At 36.9% G+C, this 26262-nt stretch overlaps 1 protein-coding gene across 7 annotated transcripts in view; it reads left to right on the forward strand.

The window, feature by feature from the left end:
* Nucleotides 1–26262, forward strand: part of LAMA2 (laminin subunit alpha 2) — a 379531-nt gene that overhangs the window by 157391 nt on the left and 195878 nt on the right. For all 7 annotated transcript variants that reach the window (XM_054819583.1, XM_054819586.1, XM_054819585.1 and 4 more), the window contains 3 exons: nucleotides 3294–3454; nucleotides 7352–7492; nucleotides 8819–8992. In XM_054819583.1, coding sequence (XP_054675558.1) covers nucleotides 3294–3454; nucleotides 7352–7492; nucleotides 8819–8992 — 476 coding nt within the window. The remainder of the gene's footprint in view (nucleotides 1–3293; nucleotides 3455–7351; nucleotides 7493–8818; nucleotides 8993–26262) is intronic.

Consider the following 26262-nt stretch of genomic DNA (forward strand, 5'->3'; position numbering starts at 1 on the left):
CAATGAGAGCCTAGATCTTGCAAGTGCTGTAAATGAAAGAAGGCATTGAGCCAAATAAAATATACAGACAAACTATATCAACAAGCGTAAGCGCTGGAAGAATATATGACAGTTAGTAGTCTCTGCGCCTTCCTTTCTCTGTTGTGGAGTGTGAGGTCTCTTGATAGATGGTAGGCTGAGGGTTATCCGCTCACTACTGTGTATTCTGCATAAGAGAGGGGATTGCTGGGCTGGTGACAGTGGAGTTTCCAATCCTGGTCTCTCTTCCTTAACTGTAGAGAAAGGAAAGAGCAGGAGAAGGGAAGGTTCTTGATGGGGAACTGAAAAACCAGACTGACTGGGCAGTGGAGGAGAGACTATAGGTTTAAATGAGTATCTGGGAGTCGTTCCGTACTGAGGCTTTTAATTGAATTTGAGTTTGCTGAGACTTAACTCATGAGACCTAAGAATGAGTTCTTGAGCCTTTCAGATAAGACTGGCTCACTTCTAAAGAGTTAGACTTGCCTGTGTCTTTTACTGCTGATCCCTGGTGTGCAGCAGGGTATTTTCATCTGGAAGGAACAGAAGTTTCTCTTGTAAGACAAGATTGTCCGGCTGGGATGCGCTGACCCAGATGACAAAAGAGCCTGAGGCTTACTGTGCTGTGGGGCCTTGCCAGTGGCTCGGTAAGAGGAGGGGAACTCAGAAATCTGAGAATCAGCTGGGTCACAGGCATCAAAACCTGTGGAGCACGTGGTTTCATGATAGTACGTAACACAGAAATTTCATGCACTGAAATTCTGTATATAATTAGGACAGATCAAGAAGGTGACAGTTAATATGATGTGCTACAGGAGATCAAAGAGACTGCAAGGTTAGAGAAGACAGATTGAATTTCATCTCTGTATAGATTAACAGATAATATCATTTAAAAATCTTGTAGTGACTGCTTCTTCAAACAGCTAGTTAGAGAAACTGTAAAAAGAGAAGCACCTCTGGATTTATGCATGAGGAACTGGTTTAAAACTCGCCTCTTGAAGGGCAAATTCAACATTCTTGTAGGAATGAGAAGGCCTCCCTAAAAAACAACTTCATCAAAACAAGGAAACCTTTTAAAAGAAAATCAAAATGAGTAATCCAAGGTTGCTCATGGCAAGCATAGGCTGCATATTTGACATTCAGAGAAGATGCATTCCACTAGTTCAAAATGATTCAAGCAACACAATTAAGATAGGAAAAAAAAATACCTATTTAAACAATAAAAAGGAAGCTCCCTGAAAAAGCAGAAGTTATATCCAATTGAGGATAATAGAAAAGGACATAAATTGTGACAGATTCTGGAAAGTCATACTCTTAATAACATGAACACATACTTTAAGGAATATTTTGCTAAATGCTTAAATGTTGCTAAGAAATACTTCTTCAGATAAATCAGAATCAAAAAGACTGCTAGAGATTCAAATTCAGTAAGAGTTAAATATGATTAAGGTATAATCAAGTTATAACCAGTGATCTCAGAGAGAAAAAGGACAAAGCAGAAAAGCAAGATTAATTCTTTGTATCAGTGAATGGAAGAGCTCAGGGAATTTCCCGCTTGGGAGTCTTTGTTCATGGGGACAAGTCAGAAGAACTGTGTCAAACAGACGTGTCAGGTTTAGAGTAAGCTCATAAACGAAGAATAAAAATTCATCAGGCGTATATGGTATTTATCCATGGCTTGTGGATGTAGTTAAAAATGGAGTTGCTTGAAGCATTAAATATAGTTTATAGTACTTTAAAAAACTTACATTAATATTACATAAGTAGAAATTGTTTCTCCAATTTGTAAAAGAAAGGCAGAGGATTCCAGGAAACTAAAATCAGAAGGTCTGGTTTCGGGACCAAGCAGTTCAGTAGAACTACAATAAATGATTTATACCATTTCTGAACTGGGGCAAAAATGGGCAAAACTCAGGATCAGGGTTTTTTTTAGGAGGACAGTGTACCTTATGAATCTGTTTGAAGGATTCAATGAACATGTGAACAAAGGCTCATTTGATTAATATTGTATTTTGATTTTCAAAAGGTTTTGACAAGATCCTTCACCAAAGACCACAAAAGAAAGTGTAATAGAATAAGGAGGAAAGTTCTTTCATGGATTAGTACTTGGTTAAAAGAATAAATGGACCATTTTCACAGTGATGATCAGTATGAACTGTTGAAAATATTCATACTTAACCTGGAAAAGGGATGAGTAGGAAGGTGACAAAGTTAGCAAGTACAGAATCTTTCAGCATAGAAAAATGAAAGAACTGCAAAATGTTCAGAAAGATCTCAAGATAGTCAGTGGCTGGGTAGTAAAATAACTGATGAATTTCTGTAGCAATTAAAGGAAAAGTAGAACACAGAGAAAAGTAGTTCTACTTGTACATTGATTACAGCAATTTCTGAATTAAGCACTACCAGTTGTGAAATAGCTCTTAGAATTACCTTGGACTGTGCCCTGGGTGTATCAGCTCAGTGCTGGCTCAGCGGTAGTAAAAAAGATCAACAGAGCCTTAGGAAATATTAGTGATGTTTAAAAAACAAAACTGAAAAAAATCATCAAACCATTTATAGGTCCACAGTATGCACTCCCTTCTCCTTAAATAATTTATTAGAACTGGAAACAGTGCAGAGAAGGACAATAGAGACTTTCAGCCTCACAAAGCAGTTTCTGTGTAAAGAGATACTAAATAGGCTTAGGAGTTTTTGGTGTATGAAATAAAAATGTCATGTGGGATATGATACAGGTATATTGAAATCACAGATGACATGGAGAAAGCGAGTAGGGAATGGTTACTTGCTGTTTTCTATAATATGAGAATTAGAGGGCAATAAATACAGGTTTAACACACGTCAGTGTTTTCTTTCACACTACACATGGCTAAATGTGGAACTTACTGCTAGGGAGCTTTATGGATTCTGAAAGTAAAGGCATGTTCAAAGGAGATTAGGTGAATTAATGGAAGAGAAGTTTTTCAGGGACTGTTCGATGCAAAGAAGTAGGGATAAGTTTCAGTTTAGAAGATCTCTAATGTGCGGATTTCAGAATTCAAATCACTATATACTTGCTCTATCCTTACATGCTTTATTCTAGCTTCTCTCAGACAGGATACTGAGTTAAATAGACGTATGGTCTGACCCACAGTAAATGCCCTTATGTTACACCCACCAAAGGTGTTGCTTTGAGCGCTCTTACCCACATATCTGATAATAGTAATAATAGTAATAATAGTAACAATAACAATAATAAATAATCAAATATTTCTTATGTTTTCTGCCTCTTCCTATAGATATGTTGCCTGGTTTCTGTCACTGCAAGACTGGCTATGCCGGAGAGCACTGCAATAGATGTGCCTTGGGTTATATAGGATATCCTGAGTGCCTGCCCTGCAACTGCTCGCTGAAAGGCAGCATGAACGTTGACCCTTGCGTAGGTCCCTGCATCTGCAAGGTATGAATGTGAAATTCTTCTCAGCCATGCTAATGATATTGAAAGATTGCAATTAATGATTTTCTATCATACATTAGCATTCCACTGTCCTACCTAGCTGTGTTAGTATCTATGTTAGTCACTTCTCATAGAACACTTGTTCTTGGTCCTGTGAAGTGATACATTGTCTTGTGGCATCTCAGTACTCACCGTAATTAACATAGGTACCCAGGAGCCTGCTACCAGTCATACAAGCCCTTAGAAATCTGTAATGAAAGGATACTTAAGAAGCCTGTGAATTGTTTGTTTCAAACTCGCATCCTCATCTGCTCAGAAACTATACATTTAAAGTATTGTGGGCTCTAAAACTAACCTGTAATATGACTTCAAAAGAGAAAATGAGGTGAACTGATGATGTATTAAACAAAAAAGTTGCCTTTTAGGAGTTGTCATTAGGGATATAATCCTCTTTTCTTGCTAAGTTCCAAACTAAGAGCTGAGTTTGAAACTGAAAGCATTCTTTCCTACCTTGGGATGGTTGTTTAGATATCTCTAACATGGAATAGAATAGAATCTTAGAATGGTTGGGGTTGGAAGGGACCTCAAAGCCCATCTAGTTCCAACCCCCCTGCCATGGGCAGGGACACCCTCCACTAGACCACGTTGCCCAAAGCCCCATCCAACCTGGCCTTGAACTTCCAGGGAGGGGGCATCCACAATTTCAATATATTTAAAGAAATTGAATATATAAATATATTGAAGATATAAGATGTTGAAGAATATATTTAAAGAAATAATAATCCACCCTTTCTGTAGGATGAATTTCTTAATTTCTAGGAGGAAAATTTAAGAATTATTTTCTCTGTGTACTTTCATGTACCTCCAGCAAATTATATATCAATATTATGTTGATATAAAAAACTTCTAAAAATACATGCATCTACTTCTTATAAAATAGCTAGTTACCAGAAATACTTTAGAAATGGTGGTGCTCTGTAAGTGACCATGAATAGGCCAAAGGACAATTTACTGTACTGTGGGTCAATTTTTCTGTGTCATATTTGTGGGAGTTTCCTTCCAGCTTTCAATTAACAGAATTAATCACAAATGTGGATTTAAAAATACTTACATTATGTCCTTAAATACAAGAATGTACAAAAAATACTTCAATCCATCAGCTCTTGCTGCACACACACATAAAGCTCTGGTGTGACAGCTGAATAGCACTGAAATCTACTCAGAGAATTAACCTTATTCTCACTTTATGTAACAGTCACATGCTCTCTGTCAGAAACAAAATCTATCCATATCACAGTTCTAATTCCTTAGCTATCAAGTCTAGAAGATTGGAAAAGGGGTGCTTTTGCTATATTCTGACTTGAAAGGGAGCTTTGATGAAGGTGTCATATGCCAAATATAAGATAACCACTGCTGAATGATTCTTACTATTATGACATTATTTGTGCAATGCCAAACTGACCCATTAGTACAATCTGACCAAAATGAACAAATATGGAACAGAGATAATTGTTCCTTTCCCAGAGAGTCCACACTATATATGCTTTTCCTCGCTGTTCATCCTTTGTTTCCTTTCTGCTCCTCTAATCCCTTTTTAAGTGCTTGTGGGAGAAAAATGATACCCTTTGCAGATAGCTGAGATACAGATATATACACATTTATTTTCACTAGCAATCTTCAAATTCAAATCAAAGCAGATTATGGTCAAAGGGACACTGAAATCATCAGATTAGTTATGCTCCATATGAAGAATAAAGTGGGATGTCTGGACAAGTTAATAGCAGGTCTTAGGAAAAATGCTTCCCTTCTTTTAATCACATCTTTCAATTATATATGATGAGCTCTAAATTCACTAAAGATAGTTTTCTTGTAAAGGAAATTGACTGCTGAAAAACAGCTCTAACTGTAAACAGCAAAATGCAGCAGAATGAGCATTAGGTTGTTATCTTTACCACATTAGCCGGAGTAAACTAAAGTACAGAAAGGTGAGGGACAAGTATAAATGCCTGTTATATCACTAATTATCTCAGATTGCTTTCTGAAGTTATATGGTCAAAGTCTCATTTTTTGCATAATTTAAAACCGGACTGAGCACAGTTTTCAGAAATAAATGAGGCTGTAGAAATATTGCTTCATTGGCTGAAGGATAGGTTAGATCTCCTTTCCAACTTCGAGTTTTATATATCTATTACCCACTGAATTTGCTGCCTACTCAATAGAATTATACAGGTTTTACTCACTGATGACATGCTTGTGACTGCAGAGTAGGACAACTTTTCATTTAAACACATGCTTTTGCTTTGCAGGTCTCTCTTTCTATTTTACCCTTCTCACTCTGCACACACTAAGCACATCAGCAAGGTCTGAAACTTTTGGGACCAGCATTCATAATTCTAGTTAGTAGAATTGTGTGTGAGGGCATTTGGGTGCCTGCGAGTTCTCAGTTGTTAGCCACATTATTTTTCATATGAAGCATGAGTAGCTGAGTGATTTCAGCCTACCTGTGGCAGTAAAATGCATTGATTAATCCTGAGATTGCTGGTGAAAATGTAAAAATACCATTCTTCAAATTAATGAGATGTTGAAGTTAAAACTAATTGACTGGTAGCCTTGAGTTGTATTAAAGAGATTTTTGGTTTATTGAACAGAGTCTATATGATGTTGTTGAAGGGGAGCATAGACACGGCACAGCAATAGAGTTAGAGCAAAGATATCTTGCTACGCGTGTTGTTACTGTATAATTAGTGGTGAAAACCTATTTACATTTTCATTTTATCTTCTTCTTCACCTGTCCTTACCCCTTCCCCCTCATTGTCCCTATTTTCTCTTAACCCTTGTGTGCTACCCTTTCTCCCCATACCCTCACATGCTTTGCCCTGCTTTTTCCATCTTTGCTAGTCCTTAACCAGGAGGCTGCCAAATGGCTTTTGGTGAACTTACTTCAGAGCTGTGTATTTCAAGCAATCATAGACTACACGGCGTGGGCAGGCTTTTTATAATGTGTTCATTCGCTGCTGACGTGGAGCCAACAATTTGGTCCTGTGTGCGTACCATGGAGTACTGTCTCCAGGATTAAAGAGACTGTATATAACACTTTTGAAAGGGAAAGAATTTTCTGGGCTATCTCAGGAAAAATATTGAATTACTAAGCCAGCACCATAGCGTGAGCCTTTTGCAACATACTGCTTGTAGAAAAGCTACCTTTATCTTTGCCTATAGAATAAATTGATTTATTGTGCAAGTTAGCAGGACTTAATGCGCAACATAAGCTTTCTCTGAAAAATGTAATTACCAAATGCTAAGAATTCTTCATGTATGTTTAGTGCCTGGCTTTCTGCAGGGGAAGAGTGTGCAGAGCTGGCTGCATGGCTGGCAATCACAGGTAGTTATGGAAAGAAGAAATGCAGCCCTTTTAACACTTGGATTTAGCCTGAATTCAGCTATTAATGATAGACCACTGAAAACTGATACGCTGAATGATTGGTATGACTATTACTGTGTACCTGTAGTTTGCAGCAATTGGGCATGCACAGATTTTATCAGCCATACCTACAAACTACAGTGGTTGAGGCTGTAACATTGTGTCCTATACTTCCTTCCCCTCTGACACTCCTGAGTGTAAAGGAGAGAGAGATTATTCCCTGAAATCAGGTACGTCCATTCATGCAGAAGAAAAATTAAAAACCTTACAATGTCCAAATTACATGTCCTGTTATTTACATGCAGCCATAGGAACTTTTATTGTGTAGAGGACTTGCTATTAATATTCACAAGTAAGAATAGTCTTTGTTACAAATGTCATTATAGTCCTGCATTTATACTCTCCTGCAGAGTATGAAGCTGGTGATCTCAAGTTCTAATCTATGACAACTGAAGTAATATTCTAATGTGCACTTCCAGGAACATGTTGAAGGAAATGACTGTGATCATTGCAAACCAGGTTTCTTCAATCTGCAGCAAAATAATCCCAAAGGCTGTGAGGAATGTTTCTGCTCTGGGAAAACAAATGTCTGCACACACTCTCACCTTACCTACAGAAACGTAAGAAAAATCATACTGTATCTGTGCATGTAATTAGTTTTGTGTTTCTGTGTGTTGTCACTGTCTGTTGTCACCAGAGTGCATCTCATTATAAAATCATGCATGTTCTTTTATGCCCCATATATTTTTCATTTATCCAAAAGACAATGCTTATAAGCTTTGTTTCTCTTCATTGTGAGAAAATTCTGAAAAAGCACAGCTGAACAGTGAGAAGTGCAAAGGAAGTTATGACAGTCAAAAACGAAGCCATGTGCATAAACACAGTCCTGGAACGTGCATACGTAATCGGTCCTGAATTAAATGCAACATATCCATGGGGCAACCTCTTTTCCAGGTCATTATTAAATTCCCAGACCTGCAATAATTAAGAATTTTGAAACATTAAATATACAACACACAGCTTATGTAAGAAAAAGGGATGCCCTACAGGGGGCATTTTGAGTGAATTTCTTTTGCATACTGCATTCCCAGGAAAGGATGTGAAAGGGAGATGGACCTACTATTATTTGTGCTGTAGAAAAATGTCTTTAGCCTGCAATTTTGCTCTAAACTTTACCTTAGTTCTCAAAGCTCAGACACTGATTCCACTGTAACAGATGTATGCTACATATTCATGTCTGTAAATCGAGTTTGGGAAATGTTTTCCAGGTCTACTACCTCCTGGTTTTGTCTGTATTGGTATGCTGGAACTCAGCAAGTAAAATCATATATACCTAGTGTGCTCATTTACATACCAGCATCTGGAAAAAGTTCCATCCCATGGCTGAGCTAATTTATTGTTCTGCTTGTATCCAGGCTCCAGAAGCCGTCCTTGTATGAACAGTGTGCTCTTCTCTGATGATTCATTTCTAGTCATGGGATTTCAGAAATTCAAGTGCTAGTGCTTTCCAGCTTTTCTTTGGCTTTCTAAAAAAAGTGTATTTGAACTTGTAAGGCTTTAGAATTACAAATTATTATAAATTATGCTGTCCACAACAATCAGAAAATGTATATCCATTTGTCAGCTCATCTTCTGTATCCTTCGTGACTGATATTCTTAAGCATGTAAGAATTTTCTCCTCGCTCTGGACCATATGAAGCAGAGAAAGGAAATACTTGCAGTTACTTCAAACTACTCAGAAGTTATAACTCCCAGTCACATACAAGAAGAGAGATTTTTGCTGTTATTACTTTGTTGTTTCCTTTGTTCCTAAACTGCTATTAATCATATAAACTTAATCAGTTGTTAAAAATGGAAGAATGAGAGGCTGTGACGATTGAAATGACTGATGTCCTGATTCTCACTGTAATGTGTTTTGTTTGGGGGGGTGGTTTCTGTCATTATAGGTACAAGACATGAATGGCTGGTATCTGACTGGCTTACCGGGTCTCATCAGAGTTACCCCCAAGCAAAAGAAATTTGATGGGCATCAGCAGTTTAGCATCAGCAACGTGGCTGCGCGGAAAGTACTACCACAGATTTACTATTGGAGTGCACCCAGTTCCTATTTGGGCAACAAAGTAAGTGCAGATGGTACTTGCCTAAACGCTAATTTGGTTTATTGAGAAAAGAAATAAGGCTTTGAAGGAGGGTGGAACTGAGGGAAGATTAAGTTGGATAGCTATTTGACCAGCAAAATTGCAAGCAGCAAGGAATCAGGCGTATGGAGTATCCTTGCGAGGCAAAAAGTTAAGTAGAGAAAATTATCTAAGTATCTTTGACCTCGCGCCCTCTTCAGGCTTCTGCTGTCAGGTATTAGAGAAGTCTGTATAGTTCGCAGCATTATGTTTTTAATGAATTAGGTGGTGTTTAGTTCAACTTGTCCTGTTCTCTTCGCACCTTGTCCTCAGCTTTGAAAAACCAGTTCCCTCGTCTGCTTTTCAGAGATGCAAGTTGTGTATCAGATGTTGTGGGGGTGTGTTACAAAACTTTAATGTTTGGCAAGAAACTTGTGTGTGGGGAGCTCTCTGCCCTAGAACTCAGAAAATTCTGTTGTGAGCTCTGTGCCAGTTCTAATGCATATATTTATCCAAGCCTGCATGCGTCCGTGTGTGCACATACACACATATTCATGCCCTGCAGGTTAATTCCAAATATTTGTTTTCTAAAGTCTTAGATGCTTTAGTGGTCTGACTATCAGGCTTCTCACTGTTAGTCTTTCTGCTATCATACATGATACCTTCATGAAAATCTCATTTTTTTCCAGAGAGGAGAATTGAGGGCTGAATGAGTCCTAAATGTGAAGAAAGCTAAACAGTTTTCCATTTACCATAACCCCCATTATGCTAAAACTTGTCAGAAATGCTAACGCTAATACACTTGAGCGCATTTTCCTCTGTAGTCTCTTCAGGCTAGTCAACCTCTTATTTATTTATTTTCTTCCTGCTGGCTGAAAATCAACATGACAGAAGGTAAGTGAGCATGTTGAAACTAAATAGCATCATTCCAGAGAATTGGGCATCCTGTTCATGGCTATAAATTGTTAAAGATAGTCAGGCTCATTTAGCCAGGCAAGGGAGAGTTTCTTCTATAATCTTCCATGTCTGGTGAACTTACCCTGAGATACGAACTGATACTTTTCCAGACAGAATTTCATCCTGCTTCTATTCAGTAGGCAAAATAATGGTAAGATTGTGCACAAATTATTTGAACATGGAAGATATTTTTTCAGTGTAATTTGAAGGTCCTTTGTGGTTACTGTCAGATATCTCTGTATGAATGAAGCAATTTGCCTTAATAACTGAACCATATAAAATTTTGATACTACAATAATACTGAAAGCACTCACAAATTACCACAGTACATCTTAACTGTCATGTTGCATCACGTAAATTATAGTCATAATGACATGCTTAGGCCATATGATTTATGCTATGGAAAATGAAATGGAAATAGAATATTGAGAGTCCTTATTTGTAAACCCAATAAAACATTTCTCTAAATAGCTGAAACTGGATAAAACTGAATAGCTGAAACTAGATAAAAACATCCTTTCTTGAGAGTGATTGCTAGCTGTGTTCCAGTAGAATAATGGGTATCTCTGAACAGGCAAGATTCTTTAAGAATTTTTGTCTTAGGAAATGTAGAGAACAATTTAGGAAATCTTATATCAAGATGTACACTTCTGTTGTAATTTATAAACCTTGTGTCACAGAAAACTGCCTTTCCTTTTTATTGTTAAAATTATTGCTCCTAAATACCTTTTCCCAAAATAAAATCGAGTAACAAAAGGTAGTAACCATCCTGCATTTCCTAGTTTTCAAATATAGCTCAAAAACCTTATTTAAAATAATTCTTTTAATATAAAGTTGGCATGTTATGCATATGCCTCCACAACGTTGATTGCCATATGTGTGCTATCTGCTTGTTTTACATCCATCTCCAAATGCTTCTTTTGGATGAAAAAAAGCGTTATAAATAGGATGCTCCTGAGCGCGCAGCCTTCAACCTTTTTATCTAAATCTGGGTGACATTAGCCTATGTGATACTGGTCTTTGACTGTGTCTCTAAGGAGACATTATAAATAGCAAGAAGCTACAGGATTCTTGTTTATGTCAGAGTGGGAGAAGAACATGGGCAAATTACTTTAACATCAGTATATACTTTTAGTCTTCTAAATATATATGCTGCTACCAAAACTTAAACTTTGTTGTACAAATACAGATAATTTTTTTAAAAGCCAGATATTTTACCTGTCTGACTATATAATATGCATTTGAACTGAAAAATTGAACACTGTTTTTGATGCAGAATATGTTTGGGAGTAATCTGGAAGAATTTAATTTCTAGAAATAAAATACCTAATGGATAATTTGGGAGAACAGATTTAAAATGGCTAGTATTAAGGTTTTAGTAGGTATCATAAAACGGTTTGTCTTCCCGCCTGCCTACCTTATCATAGCTTACTGAACTAAGGATTGCAGCAATCGTGAGGACTTGTGGTCTGTTAGAACTTCTAGTTACTGAAAAATTGTCTTATTCTATCAACTCTAATTACATTTTAGGTATTTGAAAACCCCGTTTGGTTTTTGTTAGGAGTTTCTTAAATTGTTTTAACAATGAATCTGTAAGTTTAAACTAAACTTCTGTCCATGCTAAAATATTTTATAAATTTGTCTGAAAGTGTTGAGTTACATTCTGATAACGTTTGATCAGAGGTCTGAAAGTACAAAATTAGTTAAAAATTAGATGCCAAATTCAGCAGGATGACATGAAACACTTCTTTTAAGCCAGTGTGGAAAGGGTTAAGTGTCCATGATGTTTCAGAAGTCTGACATTATGTATATGCTCTGTCTCTCTTCCTTTGACACTTCAGCAAAAAGCAATTTGATGATTTGTACGTTGACTAGAAGCCATTTACGATTAGCCGAAAGAAAACATGATATGGAGCATATCTAAATAAACATATGACACCCCCTCCCATGACACACACACATGAGGGGCAGCTGAGGCCACTTCAGATTCCGTGAGGAAACATCCATCTTTGGTCAGACAAAGTCTCTCCGCTTTATTTTCTCTCTGCTGCTGCAAATGCTGTGTTCCTTTCTCTGCTAAGGGCCAGCTTTAACCACGAAGGTGGGGATTTACCCTGCCTCTTTCAGACGGTTAGGGCACTGCCCTTGGTCAGCAGTCACAAGTTAATTCCGCCTTTAAGTGGAGGCCGTCCTAGAATCCAGGTCTCTGAACATTGTTAGGTCTCAATACCCTGCAGTCATACAGAAAACAGATAAAATATCCCCTCTAACTCCTCTATCTGGGTTTTGAGCGGATATTAATGCTGCCGTTACTCATGCTGCGGGCAACATGATAGAAGCCCTAAAACACCTCTGCTCAAAACCACTGTTTGCTTACTGACAGATTTTACTCAGATTGAGCAGTTTCTTGCATCAAATGTTGTTTTACAGGAGTGACTTGAACTAGCTGTACAGCATGATCCCATTCTATGTAAGTAAAGTTAATGTAATTTAGTCCATGAAGCCATGGCATGTTGAAAATTAAAGCAAAAGATGCTTGAATAAAAGGCTTTGTTATCTCTTGGAAAAATTCTAGCACATCGTGTTGGTCAAACCCATAGACTTAAGCGGCCATACGGTAGATACATTGTTCTTTCTCTGACCTCTAGTTAAAATCAAGGCAACAGCTGAAAGTTTTGTGTGGAGTCTGTGCATACAGAACAGGAAGGGGACTTGTTTGACTTAACACTCTCACTTCATTTATTTTGCCTGTTCTTTTAGAATTAGCTCTGTAACCTTTTTGCTGACTTATAGAAGACAATGTTTCTTTCAGTCCAGAAAGGAAGACACTGTAATAAGCCTGTAGTCAATACGTGCAAACTTTAAAAATCTATCAGCCCTTTAAAAGTACTCTACTGTGGAAAGCAAAAGATTGGGATGGAGTGAGCAGTTTGTTTTGTGACATATTATCTATTGCAGACTGCCCAGAATACCTCATAGGATTAAATATTGAATTAGAAAATAATCATAAGCTAGGTTCTTGTGGCTTTTATGTTTATTTCCTTCCATTTGTTTTCATTTCTTAGGCAATTCTGATGCAAAAAGCAGAATAATGCAAAGCAAATTGCAGTCTGCAGCTCCCAGAGGGGAGGGAGGCAGTTGAAACTCAAAACATAAAGAAGCGTAAATAATACAATAATCAGCTTGAACAGAAATGCCAGGATCAATTGTCCTAAATTATTAATGCATCTAAACCCAGAAAGCTTCATCCAGTATTGTCATGCCTTCAGATCTCACCACTTTCTTGCTCATAGGACATGGTAGAGTCAGATAAATCCACAACTCTTTTTCTTGCTTTTACTGCCTGCCTCAAAAATCTAACTTAACACCTTTTGGTATAAATGGATGAGATGCAACTTAAATTGTTATTGGAAGCTACTTTGCTACTTTTTTCTGCCATCAGTTTTGAAATCCATTGGCCTCATGAAAAGCAGTGAGTGACCTAGCCTACATAATTCCAACACTCAGCTGCGTCTTAAATTTAGCCAGTAGGTTGATTTTTTTTTTTTTCAGCATGTGTCTGTATTGCTTTTATTGTCAGGGAAGCGAAGTAGTGAAACATAGATGGGCTGATGTGATGTCCCTTTCTGCACCTTTATAAGATACTTCTTTCACCTGGTTATATGGACATTTTAGGCTCTCGTGTAAAAGATTTGGTTCCCTAGTGCAGACGGGTTGTCCCAGTCTAAGCAGACCAACATTTAGTAACATAATGGCAGTGCTTGAGGTATCTGCTGTGTGAGAGATTTTTCTGCAGTGATGGTTAAGTCCAGTAGTTTGTGATTTACCTTTTTTATATCCTCTGCACAGAAATGAGTTTCAGCCCCAGATTTGAATGTGTAACAAAGAACATCTCCAAGCTTGCAAAAGTAAATTGGGGATGGAGTTGGGAATGTGATCCTCAAATATAGGGCATAACATATCAAAACCAATTTTGTACAGACATTTATTGATTCTTAAATGAAATAGTTAAGTTAGATGCACATTATCCATACCTGTAAAAGAAACATAATAGGCATCAGCAGTACGTAGTATGCAAAAAAATCTCCAGTCAGTGTAACGCCCCTGGAGTTATTCACAGTTGCTGCAAATCCTCAGATTTTTTTTAAGTAGTGTCAACAGCCAACGCATGGCAGAAAATTAAAATGATTCATCTGAATCTAAAGAAAAATATCTTTTGTAAGACAGCTACTTCACTATCTTTTGTCTTTCATATTTGAATCCATTCTTCTGGTAAAAAGCTGGTTTAGTTTATTGATACGTTTTTTATTTTTTAACAAGTAAACCTTAAACTAATATAAATAATGTAATTTTACTTTAAATCACAATCTGAATTGCCTTGACTGAAATTAAGTCACCGTGGTAATCAGACTCAGTCAACGGTAAGAAGATGCCTTCAACTTATACCAAACGTGCTGCTTATTTTATTAGCGCTTACTTCACTATGGCTTCTACAAATTGAGATAACAGGCAAATTCAGACATGGAAAGGATGAGACAAATATAGCAGGAATACAAGTGAAGAGCAAAATGTTTTAAAGATCTGAACCACAGCTGACTGATGCTTCCCTTAAGTTTACTTAATTTGTATTACGCAATTGGGTTTAGATTCTTTATCTTTGCTGAAATATTCTCTCAGCGCGGCACCATGAAATGCATTCTTTCACATCTGTGGCTAGACAAATTTTGCTTGATCCCCAGTGCAAACTGAAGCAATATCAGGACTGTCCTATTTGGGGTTCAGCTGCCCATGACTGTGAAGAACCACCAAGACATAAGTAAATTTTACACACTTTGCTCCTCATTAATGCTTGTAATGATGTTTGGATAGCCTGTTGGGACAGTTCAAGTACAGCTATTATTGTGATTGCAAGGAAAACTAAGGATGCCCAGTAGACTGTTACGGCCTCTTTCCGCCTTGGAAATGAGTTCAAACGGGGCTCAGAGTCTGGTTAGCTGAGTCCACTGACTGCTGTATTTCATGTATCCCGTGATACATTTAATTTCTTTGTGCTAAAATCATCTCATACTACTGTAGAGAAAAGAGGAAATTTATTGTTGGTGAAATTATTTCATAAATCTCAAGTGTCCTTTGCATTACCTGCTTACCCAAGTCTGCCTTGAAGGCAAGGGTTTTAATCAATAGTGGCAGCTGAAAAATGGAGAAACAAGCAGGAAATAAAGTAGTTTCACAAAAGAAGGGGTGTGAATGCTAGAGTGAGAATACTGAGGGGTGTTAGGAAATAATGAAGAAAGTAAATTGGGGAATATGCTTACCAGGCTGAAAAGTCTTACTCTTCTTATCTCTGATCCCAAATGCTAAAATACTGAGGGATCCAACAAAGCAGAAGAAAAAGAAAAAAAGTCTTTGACTTGGAAAGAATTAATATATCAGGCGATTTGTACTGAGGGCTAATCAACATGCAAAGCAGCATGGTGATGGTGATTCCTAAGCTAGAGATAGCTGAATTGAACAGTGGCTACTTAAGACTGCAAAGGAAAGCTGAAGTTTATGAAATGGAGGATACATGTTCCTCTTGTATGCCTTTGCATGCTAAGTACTTCTTCAACAAATAAGCGTTTGCTTTGAAAATTATATTTGGAGTTCCTTGCTGATCACAGGTTACCTGGAAGTAAAGGGTTTTATGGAGTTTTACTCAACTTATCCATTTATATTAATCAGACAGAGTTTATAGTCTAGACATGTGGGTTACACAGGAGTGTGATGAAGGAATCTATGCCCCTCACCAAAAGGGTATACATAAGAACTACTGACAGGTGATTCTCAAAATATGAGAGCCACAGAGAGGTAGTGTTCAGTTCAGTTTCCAGATTTCCCTTTATGAATAATTAAGTTGCTATTCTGTTTGATTTACCTGCCCCTCTCCCCCCCTTTAAATTTAAATGAATTACAAAAACTTGAAGTAGAATGTAATTGAAATTGTTGAGTTTATAACTCATTAGTAAAACTGCATGATGCCACTGGGCTTTAGTTTTGTAATTTTGTGGTGTTCAACTTTTCCTTTCCACATCAAAAAGGCATTATGCAGAAGGGCAAAAGTATTGAGAATTTCTGATGGCGCACAAGGGAAACAGCCTTTTCTGCAAACCGTTTGTAGTACTTTCAATCTGTGATATATTGTTTTTGAAGTTTGGCATGCTCAGTAGAATCTGACAATCTCAAAATGTTCTTGACATGAAGCTTCTCTACAAGATGGATAAATTCTATTATTTCCATTTTTCATATAGGAATTAGCATTGCTTTTCTTCTCGTCTGTCTTCAGAAATCAAGTTTTGGTGCCTAAACTTGATTGACTGACTTTACCCTGTGTCACTGAGAAATTTTAAGACCAAACCAATGTAGCACAGGTGCCCAAATCCAAGCGCTAGTCACCTGTGTACAGATGCAATTAAGAAGTATATGCATGTGAATTTGTGTGACACATATTTAACTGTACGAGTGTTATGTGAATTTTTAATCAGTTCGTAAGTCTGAGAGACCTAATCCAACTATGTTAATGGAATTTTCCATCCATTAGCATTAACAAAAGGTTGTATATTTAAACAACAAAATATTGGCAGGAGTCACTATTTTTTCACACACAAAGCACCATTACTAACTATATATAGTAAAGAAGAAGGAAGAGTGGTTTATCAATGACTGAAAATGGTGCAAATTCAATTACGATATCATTAGTGAAAGAAAACTCAAACTGACACTCAAAGTGTATACAGAGAGCTGCTTCTTATTTTATGGGGAGAAGTAACCAGTACCACAACTAATGATAATAACAATTAAATGAGAAATTTTGTAAATTCTATATATTATTGGCTTTTTCATGAACGATTGGTGAGTGGTAAGGCCATTGTGCTGCGAGTGCCTTACAAACTCTTAGTTTCAGAGGGTGAAACACCATGCTTACTAAATTTCCAGTCCGTCATCCAAAAAGTAAGTATCAAAATTATCACTTTTGTATATTTCAGTTTAATAAGAAAAAGAGGAAGGGAGTCCATTAGATCGTCTGATATGAACATAGTATCTTAACGTCTGTACTGGGTCTGTATTGCCTGGAGTTAACTTTCTTCGTAGCAGCCCGTATGGTGCTGTGCTTTGCATTTGTGACTAAAATGGTGTTGGTAACACACCAGTCTTTTGGCTCTTGCTGAACAGAGCTTACACAGCGTCAAGGCTTTCACTCCAACCCTTCCCACCGATCCATAAGTCTTTTCACCTTCCTTCTGTTTTCTCCTCATCCCATGTGAATGAGTGAGAGGTAGGTGGGTGTTTGGCTGCTGGCTGGAGTCAACCCACCAGAGCACACCATTGAAAGTAATGGAAGAAATACAACTCTGAAGCCTTTGACAATGCAGCAGTTGCAAAGGAAGTTTTCAGTATGGCTGCAATATGCTGACAAAGAATTGAGCAATGAAATTGTAACAAGAACTGACAAGAAGTACCACAATAGTGATCAGAAGCTTGAATTATTGGTTTAGTTTTAACTTGTCTTTTCATAGAGTTCTTATTCTAAAGATTTTAATATTATGAGTGACTCATGCTTTGATCTAATATCTGAACAGCGTATGAAGCACCCTTTAAATCCTGTAGGTCCTGTATCTCATGTACACTAGTCCCTCTGTCTCATCTACCCTATCATTACCTGATTGCTAAAGATTTCTGAATGGACCCATACTGCTTCATTAAATCTCTAGAAGGCAAAATGAGGTCCATTACTTTACGTTCCTATTAAGTTTGCATACTGTAAGCTGATCTTTAGCAGGACAGAATGATGGGGCAAAGATTTTATTTTCCAGAGAGATACTCTAGCAAACTACAACAAATTTCTTTAGAAAGCAAACCTCAGTGGAAATTTTAAATATTCAGTAAGTTCCTAGAAGTAAGGTTACCCTAACTACAGAATGAATTGGCTTTTGTCTTCCTGGACCCAAGAGACAAAAGGGTTAAGACCGGATATTTGGCATATTGAAGGGATAATCATGTGCTAGGACCCCAGTCTGAACTGTGATGAATTATTAAACAAGTGGTTTGTTGGGTGATTGAATATTACCTGCAAAGCACTGCTCGTCTCCTTCAAGCACATCCAGAGCTAACTGAATTGAGCCAATTAGACTGACTGTCTCTTCAATGAGTTGTGACCTATCAATGGTAATAGCTTATTATGATGATAAATGAACCCATCTCTCAAACTGAAGCCTGAGTAGACACTTCAGCACTTTCCCTGAATCATAGGGCCATTACCTATCAATCAACTTCAGATTGACAGGAGCAACAGCAATGAGAGAAGATAGCATGCATGAGTAGACATAGATGATTGTTTTAGCCAAATGAATATATTTGCACTTGTTTTTGGTGAGGTTGTTTTGTGGTTTTGGGGTTTTTTTTAATGGGCCTGCCCGAACATTCCAAATTTCACTAGAAGTACCTAACATTTCTCACAATATGTTCAGTACCAAGCCTGTCTCCTGAGATGGCTGGATGAATTTCTGATTGGTATCTACATGCCTTTTCAGTCTCAGAAGGTCTCTGAATGTGATACAGGAGAGTCCTTTATTCTAATTGAAGAGCTTGTTTTATTTGTTTGGCCCTCTTAGTCCTATCAATTTATTTTCCAGAGGTAATTTCCTCAGAAAAAATGAACAAGATAGAGAAACTGTAACATTACCAATGTTTTTCATTATTTTATTATAAGTTTTTGAAACCTTTAAGTATCAAATATCATGAAATACTTAAGTTCCTTGGTTAGTTCAACTCCTTTTGGAGACAGGAAGATTTTCCACAGTGAAGGCAGTTGTTTTAAAAACTTTCTGTGTCAGTTTTCAGTTTTCTTCTGGGCTTTTTTGGTGTCATTCCTCACCCCCTCAAGTTAAGGATTTCCATGTATTTGATTAATTAAAAATGACAGTGCCAGCGAGACATACCTTCAATTTACTGTCCTGAAAGAAGATTTTGGTTACGGACCCACTTTTTAAAATGAAATTGCGTAAGAGAAATGGCTTTACATATTCCTAAACCATATCTCAGTTATCCCATAAGATAGCTACGGCCTGCTCTGGAAGTGTGGCCTGGAGTCCGTACTCCTTTGCGCGAAAGGCCTGAAGTCACGCAGCTAGCCAGTCGGCCCAGCAACCCTCTCTGTATCCGTGCCTCTCCTGTGCCGGGTGCTGCCTACCGGCTTTCCCGCAGCGCGTCCTGGTGAGCCGTGCCTCGCTGCAGCGCGTACTTCGCTGCGCGGTTAGTAAGGCAAAAACTTACACAGTGCCAAGTTTTCTCTGCCGTGAGCTGGGTGGCATGTTTGCAGCAATATTAATGGATATAAATATGGTGAATAGTGATCCATAGTTTTCCATCAATATTGTATCTTCCATGCTCCAGAAAACCATAGCACAGGATTTCATTCACTTTGATGTTTTTTTTTTTTGAAGCTCAGGTGATCAAAGTATGTCATAATACAGATGAAATTTTTCTTCTTACATATTTTAAATTAAATGCAACAATACAGAGCTATACATACATCCAGTCATTTTAAATGTTTGCCAAGTTAAAAAAAAAAGCAGATGGAAAATTAAAAAAAAAATGGAAAAGAAAACGAATAGATCAGTATTCTGTTCATTAGCTATGGAAACAAGATTTCCTAACTTAATAAACCTAGACAGTCTAAACTAATAAAACTGGTGGACTGAAACTGCATTTTTTAACTTACAAAGTAGATTTGTAACAACAGATGCCTTTAAAGCTAATCAAATAAATAGATACATTGTTTGGTCAGCTGTGTCTTATTACTTAAATGTGTGAGCTAATTCTGTTTAGTCTGCTGTGTTGAAAAGTCCTTTTGAGAAAGAACTTTTTACAGTTTTGTTGCTGAGATGCATTTTATGTGATGCACATTCCTCTCTTTCACAGGTGATGTATTAGTTCGGTTTAGATAGATGCACAGAAATCCAGTTTTGTCACTGTCCTGTGCCTTTTGTTTTATGTCAAATACATGATACACCTACATTTCAATACAAATGGGTTTATACATTTGTCTCATCTGTTGAACAAAAATACAAATGTATGACACAAAGGATGCAATGGAATAAAACTAGCCACATGAGATTAAAAAAAAACTTTAGAAACTTAAATATAGGAATGATCAAGGCAACCTTTCTTAAACAAACCTCGGGCATTTATATTAAAGCTAGCCGAAAATTCTTCATTAACATACTGGCTTAGCTTTTCCTTCCAAACATTTTCAAATTTTCTATTGAAAAATTGCAGTGAGATACTTTGTTTCGGATTCTGGAGAGTGGCATTGCCAGATAAAACCTTCTGAGCCTGTCTGGCATTAATGGTGATGTTCTGAGCTACTGCAGGATGCCTTTGCGGATCTGTCATTCCTATTTCCTTCCTTTGTGACTGAAAAGGGGTTAGCAGTAGTAAAAAAGTTTTAACATTTGGTAACAAATACAGCAACTCAAAATCTCTTATTCCCACCATGAATATGATCAAGTAGATGACCTTATCAGTAAATCATCAGCCTCATTACCAAGCCTTTCCAGAGCTCCGTGAAACAAAACATCCCCTTGCCTGCAGCATTCAAAGAGATAAATGATAGCTGGAGGATTTGGGAGAGTCAAAAAAGCTCTCCAGATCTCAGAGTATATTCTGACTGTCCCCAATTCTGAATAAAATAGAAGCATATACACTGTGTAGTGGTGGTCTCATCAAACTCTGAAACCTGCATTAAAATGTGTGCCAAAACAGGATTGTTAATATAATTTACAGATTTGCAAATCTAATGTTTTCCTGAAAGTTACAGGCAAAAGTAAAAGGAAATAAGAAAAAAGCGTCCAAATTTTCAATGTAAGTTTTTGTGGAAAAAAAAAAAAAAATCTGATTAATTTGACATGCTTTATTTAAAATAATGAAAGCAGCAGGTTTCCCCTTAAGTTGTATTTATTTAAAAATATTTTTACTGATTCTAGTATACTTCCGGTCTACCATCTTCATAGCCATTGAGAGTATTACTCTAGGGAAATATAAAAAACTTAGCCTTAGCTATTTTTCCTGTAAATCATTATTTAGCTGCTTTGTCTGCTTTCTTTCCAGCACTGTGAAGTGTTTTCTATATTTGCTTTTGAATAGTAAGATAATTCTGGGATATCAGCTATAGATGCATTGTACAGAGTATTACCTTTGTTCTGATCACATATTGTGTGTTCCAAAGGGTAAGTGCTTTTGCTTCTCTCTCTCAAGTTTTTTATAGGATAGTTCTTTCAAACTGTCTTTCAGTATTTTGAATGGCTAAATGCTGCAGATTCATTTTAGAAAATGGTTGTTCTGTAGATCTATTAAATGTATTACCACAAGCAAATCTCATTTTTTTCATGGAGGCAGCTAAAGTAAATACTAACAGTAAATCTATAAAAAAGTATTTTTCTGTTTTCTTCCAAAGAGTCCTAGTGTTTTTAACACAAGAAAACTTATTTAAATTGTTATTTAGGTTTCCTGTATGTATTTTGCACGTTGTATATATGTATGTATTTTGCATGTTTGTTTTTTTTTTGTCTGTTTAAAATGGACATTTTGATGTCCACTTCTACATAGAAGATACGCAGAACGTGTAGCTGTGTTCTGCTCTGTAACAAAACAAAAGACTGCATTTTTCAACTACAGAAATTTTGGGCAGTTTGAATATATCCATGGCTTTGTGAGTTGGAGATGACAAATTATTTACTTAGTAACATCATGAAATTTTTCTTATGTTTACAGAGAGGACATTAGTCTAAACAGATTTTGATCTGACCTACTAAAGTCATTCTGACATTTTTACAGCACAAATTTAGTTTCATATCCAAATGCCAAAATCTTCAGGGAGCTGAAAAGCCTTCAGATTCTCTACTTAGGTACCTCAGATTTTTCTGTTGATGCTCAGAGGTGTAGAGAACCACACCAGAAATAAGTGTGAAGTGACTACAGTCAACCGTGTCTTTGAAACTGATATTCCAGAGTTTCTTGCCTGTTCAAGTGCGCTGTTTTAAGGTGGAAGGCCCAGTTTTCATGAGTACCACAGCATGTATGCTACTGCTGCAGCATTTCATAAAGTACTGGAAACATTGGTTATTTACTGCAATGTGATCACTTTGCCTGAAGAATATGGTGAATTTAAGCTTCTGTTACGAGACAGGATTTATTTTGCTCTAGGCAGGCAGTGACTACCAGTTTAAAATAAGTGGATGTTAATTAATGCTTGAATACAGCACATATTATATTGGATAATATGGATACAAATCCACACTATTAATGAAAAAATCCATCATAATGAGTGTATTACCATCTATGCTGAATTATGATGAAAGTCTTACGGAAGGATAAATGACATCCATTGTAAAACCTAATGGCTATCATTATGGTCAGTGTTAAAATAATGAATACCAAATGAATGAGTAATAGGAGGGACACGAGAGCTAAATTTTATTCATTAGCTGTGTTGGTAAAAATGTGTAATCAGTATCACAGATTTCTGTACACATTTGAGTTGACTGTGCATGTGCTTTGGGCAATCTGGGACTGTCAGGAAAATTTGAACATTGCAGCAAAAAGTTCTTAACCATTGCACTAGAAGTACAAAGATACGTTTTCTGTGAAATATTGAAAGTTCAAAGAAAATAGTCTGAATATTGCCCAAAAGGCCTTAAATCTTTTCTTCTTTTCTTTTGTATACAAAGCAACTGAAATAGAAATCCCAGCAATATGACAACAGAAATTAAGCAGACATTTTGTAATTGGTGTGCTTTATTATCCTGACTGCATGAAGTGAACAAAAGCATGAATAGCTAGTGACTTGAGCTGCCCTAATAAGTGCATCTGCTTGGGAAAGCATTCAGCATCCCAGTAAGAGCAAAGATAAAAGCACACCCCCCCATAAGGGAGCTCCGACGACAAGTACATGGTATGTTCAGTGAGCTCCTCAAAATTCCCAAGGTTCTTAGAGCTGTCCACAGGGCTTATTTGTCATCGTAAGCTCTATGAGAGCTTCCAATAGGTTCTCTTAACTATTTATTTATTTATTCCATGTTAGATTTTGTGCCAACTCTCCACAGGGACATTCAAATTGCTACAAGCTTCAGAGACAATTATGTTGATAAAAATACACGTGATCCCACTGAGTTCTTGTTTTTAGGGAGGAGAAAATGAAAAAGTGGTGTTTGTGAGGGGACTGTATCTAGGAAGAGTGGATGCATGCTTGCATGTGGCCTAATTCTCATCTGGATGAGAAGAAAATGAAGTATAATTTTGCCAGAGAAACATGGGCCATTTTTATGGAGGATTTTTTGTATTTTGAAATAACTAAGGCAAAAATTCTCCCATGTGGTCTCAATCTGTATTGGGTATACTAACATACATTAGCTGTTCTATTACAGGTCTTTGATCTGGACATATGTTAGGTGTTCTGTTCAGCAGCTCTGTATCAGGTATTCTACAGTGGCTCTGAGGAAGAACTTTCACCTGAAATACTGAGAGAAACAGGAGCATGATGTGTAATAAAGCAGTAAACTGCAAACGAGATTCACACTGCAGATCTGAGAAGAGGAATTTGTCCTGAGAGGGAGATCATAGATTCAGGTTTAGAACTACTCTTGCCAAGTAGTTTTATTTAGCTCTTCAGGGAAAACAGAGAGAGATGTGGTAATATATTACCTTCTGAATATGTTGCTATTATTATGATCATAAGGCACCAAAAGAAAGGTTTATACTTCCAGTTTTTGACATAGAATCATAAACCTTTAGTGTCTTTCTGAGAAAAAGACAAAGTTTGGGAATATAACAATATCTAAACTGTACTGGAAAGTACATCCAGCCCAGCAGCCTGTTTAATGACAGTGGTCAACAGCAAATGCCAAGGGAGGAGTGTAAGAGGCAGGCAAGGGTATAGTGATACTTCATCACATACTTTCCTAACCTCGACCAGCCCGTTGCCTGGGTACCTCTGAACTGATGGAGGTGTGTTTGTATTTAATGGTCTTCATCCTAACTGCAGATTAAAGATCTAGCAATCAATGAGGGTCTTGTTTGGGAGAGCCAGTATGGTTCTGTTGCAGCCCACTTTGTGTCCTGCCTTCTACCATTGTTACTTCATTTGGAATTGTCCCTGAAAAATGGTCTGTATGGGAAAATCTGGGAGATCAAAATGCTTTCTCTGTAGCTTCAGTTGCACTATTAAACGTTCTTTATATTTTTAAGCAAAAACACAGTGTTTTTGTGCTAGGTCTTAGTGTTGCTTTACTTTGTCCATTTACATTGGCAAGTCAGATAAGTTGTCTGGAGGCAAAATTACCTACGCTTTGTAAAGAAATGCAGATGTTTTCCATGATGTCGAAGCACAGACTATTATACTTGCTTCTCATCCATCTGTCTATGCTGTAAGTTGCCATCTATTACATTTGACACTGATCAGAAAGAAGGAAAATATTTTGAGATTATATCATTGAAAATCCTTTTAAATGTCTCTTTTTCAGGAATGAGTTATTTCTGTCTTCTGCTAATTAGTTAAAACAGTTATGTTAGCAGTGATTAGAATCTGTATGTCCCTGGCATTAATACATTCTATGACTTTGCTTCTATAAAGACTTTAAAAATTTTTAAACCTCTCTGATTCAGGTTAGTATCAAAATAAATGAAGGAACAACATATTGTTATTACTCTTCTAATTTATGTGATTGTATCACACTACTTTTTTTGTACTGGAGTGCATATAAAAAGCAGTGAGCCCTGGAAAGTGACCTGAGCCAGTATTAAAATAGCTAAATAAGGTTGAAGAACGGGAAGCAATAAATCAAATCAAGTACAATCATAGGAGGATATGGAAAAGAAGAATTAGTGTAACTACTATTCAAGGCATATTCTGGCTTTTCTTGAGTGGGCCCATGCAAGAGAAGTTATGTTCAAAAAATATCTTTCCCAGCTTATGTTGTCTCACTTCTGTTGCAGAAATTACGTTAATACTACATACTCCAAAACTTGCTTTGATGACCAAGTCTTCTCTATTCTTGTAGACACCACAAATTGCCAGTTTTCAGCCAATGAACAATAGTTCCATTGAGGCTACTCTTGCTGTTTCTTGTATAGTGGGATCCAGGCTAAAGCTTATAAATGTCTAACCATTAATGTAATGTTGAAATGTTGTTAGTTATATCTTGTTTCACATGTGTGTTAAATCATTGATTAAGCCTTTTAGATATTAAAACAGCATGAACTTGAAAACAAAACCTTCCATTGTAGAAATTACTGCTAGAGCATTATGACTAGTTATAAAGTCCTTACCAAAATGTTCAAAGGGAATTGTGGAGTTCAGGCACATTGTGTTACGAGTTTGGGAAGCAAGTAAGCAAATAATTGTGCAAAAATACATGACACAGACAGTTAATCACTTCAGAGTTCCTCCTCCTTCCCAAAAGTGAGCTGCATTAGGAGCTATAAAAACAATCTGACCTGAGAGATTCTCGTGCTGTAGGGACTGAGGATTAGGTACAGCTCCAACAGTCAATTCACTTAATAACTTCTTATGTCTGAAGTTACATTATCCCCTTTTCTATCTTTCATAGAATCCAGCTAAGCTAGATCAATATCCTGAGGAAATGTGGCTTTCTATTTTAAGACAACATTTTCCTACTTGGCAGGATATTATCGTCATACAACATGTGTACAATATGGTACTAATTTATGTCTGTATGTTAGTCTCAGACAAGTTGCCTTGCACAGTGTATTAGGACTTACAACTATTACTTCAGACAATTTTTAATGCTCTTAAAATATAATATACTTCCTCATTTTCCTGTAAAATTATACTGTATTGAGCAGAGTCTGGAGTTGTAACTCTACTGAAATTAAGGCCTAATAATTTAATAATAATTTTGATCATTAACTTCTCATTCCAGTAGGCTGAAACTGGGGTAATAAAATGGTGCTCGGGCCAAAACTCAACACACAAACTTTCGTATTCCACTGTAAGATGGCACTTGGATGGAAAGACTTTTAAATACACAGATTACCAAAAATGAAAACAAAAGTTTGCAAAGTAGTTTTTGAGCTACGCTTTCAGAAGTATTGTTCACATGGGTACTTTAAGGAGACATCTGTATTAATAAACTGAGAATTGCCGGGACCCGTTCTCTAGTTTTGAGACAACCGGTGTGGGCATACTGGTGAAACACTATGCTGTTGAATTAGTAGCAACTATTTAAAGAAGTAACAATATAGTGTAACTAATAAAAATATTA

Source organism: Grus americana, chromosome 3, assembly GCF_028858705.1.
Source record: "Grus americana isolate bGruAme1 chromosome 3, bGruAme1.mat, whole genome shotgun sequence".
NCBI classification, from domain to species: Eukaryota; Metazoa; Chordata; class Aves; order Gruiformes; family Gruidae; genus Grus; species Grus americana.